Source organism: Alligator mississippiensis, chromosome 7 (assembly GCF_030867095.1).
Source record: "Alligator mississippiensis isolate rAllMis1 chromosome 7, rAllMis1, whole genome shotgun sequence".
NCBI lineage: Eukaryota > Metazoa > Chordata > Crocodylia > Alligatoridae > Alligator > Alligator mississippiensis.
The window spans coordinates 35,221,366-35,224,680 of NC_081830.1; the positions used below are offsets into that span (position 1 = coordinate 35,221,366).

General features: G+C 38.3%; 1 protein-coding gene across 1 annotated transcript; it reads left to right on the forward strand.

The window, feature by feature from the left end:
* The first annotated feature begins 2,061 nt into the window (after nucleotides 1-2,061).
* LOC102570880 (olfactory receptor 10A7) lies at nucleotides 2,062-3,006 on the forward strand. Its single transcript, XM_006268316.1, has one exon. The coding sequence runs from the start codon at nucleotides 2,062-2,064 to the stop codon at nucleotides 3,004-3,006; it is 945 nt and encodes a 314-aa protein (XP_006268378.1).
* Nucleotides 3,007-3,315: the final 309 nt, after the last annotated feature.

Below are 3,315 nucleotides of genomic sequence, written 5' to 3' on the forward strand. Positions count from 1 at the left end.
AGTTTCCAAGAAAGCCTAAAAAAAATCAGATATCCAACTGTCTTTGAGTCAGAAATCGAAATTTCTAAGGCTTCTTTTGAAAATGTCTATTTAAATCTATTGACAAGCAGTTCATTTATTAATTTAAAGTTACTCAAACAAATTTTAAAACAAAAACATTTTTGGAGAAACAGGACTGCTGCTTCAATGGGTAGATATTTCAGTGTTAGGAGATGTTGATTTTGATCCCACAGGGGTGTCCCTATTGATTTCAGTGAACTAATGAGAGAGAACATTCCCAAGCAGTGTCACTAAATTCATTCAGTGGCCTGATGCTTCTGAGATCTCCAGTATTTACAACAGAGGTTGAATTCAAGAAGTGTCATAAAGGCTCATGACTTCAGTGGAGGTAACCCTAATCTTACGCAACCAAGCATATCAAGGGTTCTGGTACAAATTTATATTAATGTGTGACTCCACTGTCTCCAGTAAAGCTATACTTAATTTATAATGATGCACCCTAATTTTGCTTCCATTATCCAAAAGAATTATAACAAAGGGAAAAATATAAAATATAAACACAGAACACAGAGAATTTAAACCCAAATAAGCTTATTTCCATGTCTTCTGCCTTTTCTTCTCCTCACCTGGACCCTACTGTTACCTTTTCCCCATTACCATTTCCATTCCACTGCATCTGATACACAGCCTCTGCAACAACTAACTGACCATCCTTTAAAATAGAACTGGATAAAGGGAGGCAGTAGGAACACAGCCCTCCAGAGAAGACTAAAAATCCAGAAAATTAACAGTTAGCTTGCTTGAAAGTGTTACAGGGATAGTCAAGAGTTCAAATTTCATGCTTAAGACAGGGCTTTTCTCCCTTTGAGGAAAGACTAATATGACATTTAAACTGTCGAGCTTTGATGCAGATTATCGGTTCTAAAAACTACAATGATGTAAACAGAAAGTAAAAGAGCCAAATTGTCTTCTTTTCCATACTATTTTATTGAGGCTTTGCCTTCCTGCCTGCCTGCCTTCCTTTCAAATAAATATGTGTAATGTTGTAAGCAAACCAAGAATCATATGAATAGCATATAGGAGATAAGATTACATGTTACATAACACTATGCTTCTATTAATATCAGCAATATGCTTTTGTCTTTGTTTTTTAAACTTCAGGATTTTGGATGGTATCTTCATGACAACTACACTGCTAAACTAAGGGAAAGAATTAATCCCCTCTGCCGACATTTCATTCATTCTTTTTTCTACAACTGGACAAAAGAGATCCTGAATGTCTCTCTTCCAAAGTGAAATAATTAAGACACTAGAAACTAGCCCCTTGAACTTAATTAATCTATAATCAAAATGGGAATAATAAGTGTTTATCAAATACTTATCTATAACTATATTGTATATTTAGTTTTGCAGTGGTACGTCTATACACTGTTGTGATTGCCATCCTATTAAGAGACATGGAGGCAACTAAATAAGGAGTTAGGTATCACACAGGAATAGAGAGAAAAAGATTGGCAGCTATTACCTACCTATGGCTCCTATGGAACTTTTCCTTAATAACTACCTCAATTAAAATTAATACAGAAAACCTAGCTTATTGATATGCATTCTTAAAACATACAGTTTACATTATATGTTGTAACTTGTGACATACGTTTTGTGCCTTATTACATACATCTAATTGCATGTATATATGAATCTTACAATTCTCAGGCATACTAATCTGTTTTATAAATTATTACATCTGCTTTATTGTAGAGTAGAATTCCTGATAGACTGATTACTTCTGGCACAGCATAATAAGCCTTAAAATGTTTTGTTTCAGGGGAAGTAAAATTTGAGAACCTGGGTTCAAAAGTGGGAATGTTTCCCATACAATTGGAAATAGATTTTGCCAGCATCTACTCACTTAATGGAAAAATAGTCCAGGACCTTTCATGTTTTGAAACCATGTAGCTTGTGGTAGGTGCTCAATACAGAGCCATATTAGACAGACAGGCAGACAGATAGATGCATAGATATGGGCTTGTGCTATGACTTTAGATGAACTGTTCTGAGACAATGACTTGTAAGAATGATACCCAAGTGAGTGAATTCATCCTTGTTGGCTTCTCCACCCTCCCAAAGATGCAAGTTGCCCTTTTTTTGGTATTCCTCAGCATCTACACCGTAACCTTGTTGGGGAACATCATTATTGTCATTCTTATCACAGTTGAGGTTGCCCTTGACACCCCCATGTACTTCTTCATCCGTAATCTCTCAGTTATTGAGACAGGCTTCACCTTGGTTATGGTACCCAAGATGCTTGTTAATCTACTATCAAGAAACAAAAACATCTCCTTTGTGGGCTGCGGTACCCAGATGTATTTCTTCTTCTTTTTTGGCAGCACTGAGTGTTTCTTGCTTTCCTTGATGGCCTATGACCGCTATGTGGCCATCTGCAACCCACTGCGCTACAGTATAATCATGAACAGGAAGGTCTGTTTTTGGATGGCTGCTGGGTCCTGGATTGCTGGCATACCTGTTTCTATGCTTCAGACAGCCTGGATGTTCACTTTGCCTTTCTGTGGTCCCAATGAAATTAACCATTTCTTCTGTGATGGTCCTCCAGTGCTGAAACTAGTGACTGGGGACACCTCTATGTATGAGATGCAGGCACTTATGTCCACCCTCTTTTTCATCATGTTTCCCTTCTTCCTGATCCTGGTGTCCTACATCCACATCATCACCACCATCCTCAGGATGACATCAGCAGAGGGCAGGAGAAAAGCCTTCTCCACATGCTCCTCTCACCTCACTGTGGTAACACTGTTCTATGGTACAGCCAGTTTGAACTACTTCCGGCCCAAGTCCAGCAATTCACCAGAGAGCAAGAAACTGGCGTCTCTGTCTTACACAGTTATCACGCCTATGTTAAATCCCATAATATACAGTCTGAGGAACAATGAGGTGAAAGGGGCCCTGAAGAGAACATTCTGCAGAGGAAGGTCATCCCAGAAAGGCTAAGGATTAGGTCTTGAATTACTGCTGCTATGAGTGTGACTCCATTACATCATCACTTGCTAGTTTACACCATACTCCAGGATAAGTGAGAAGAAAACAGGTCCTGTTGGCTTCACCAGAGTTAATCTTATTTCACACTAGGTTGAGTACAGGCCCTTTAAAAAATATACAAATACACTGTAATGAATTTTAAATAGGGTATCAGTTTGAGTTTTCTATGAGGTGGACTGACCACAACTATGTATTTTAAAGCATGAATTAAAGTCTGTGGGTGTTAGGAGTAAGCAGGCTTCCAGGATCCTGTAGCACCTT

Coding starts and splice junctions, on each gene's coding strand:
- LOC102570880 (XM_006268316.1), top strand. CDS start 2,062: ATGACTTGTAAGAATGATACCCAAGTGAGTGAATTCATCCTTGTTGGC.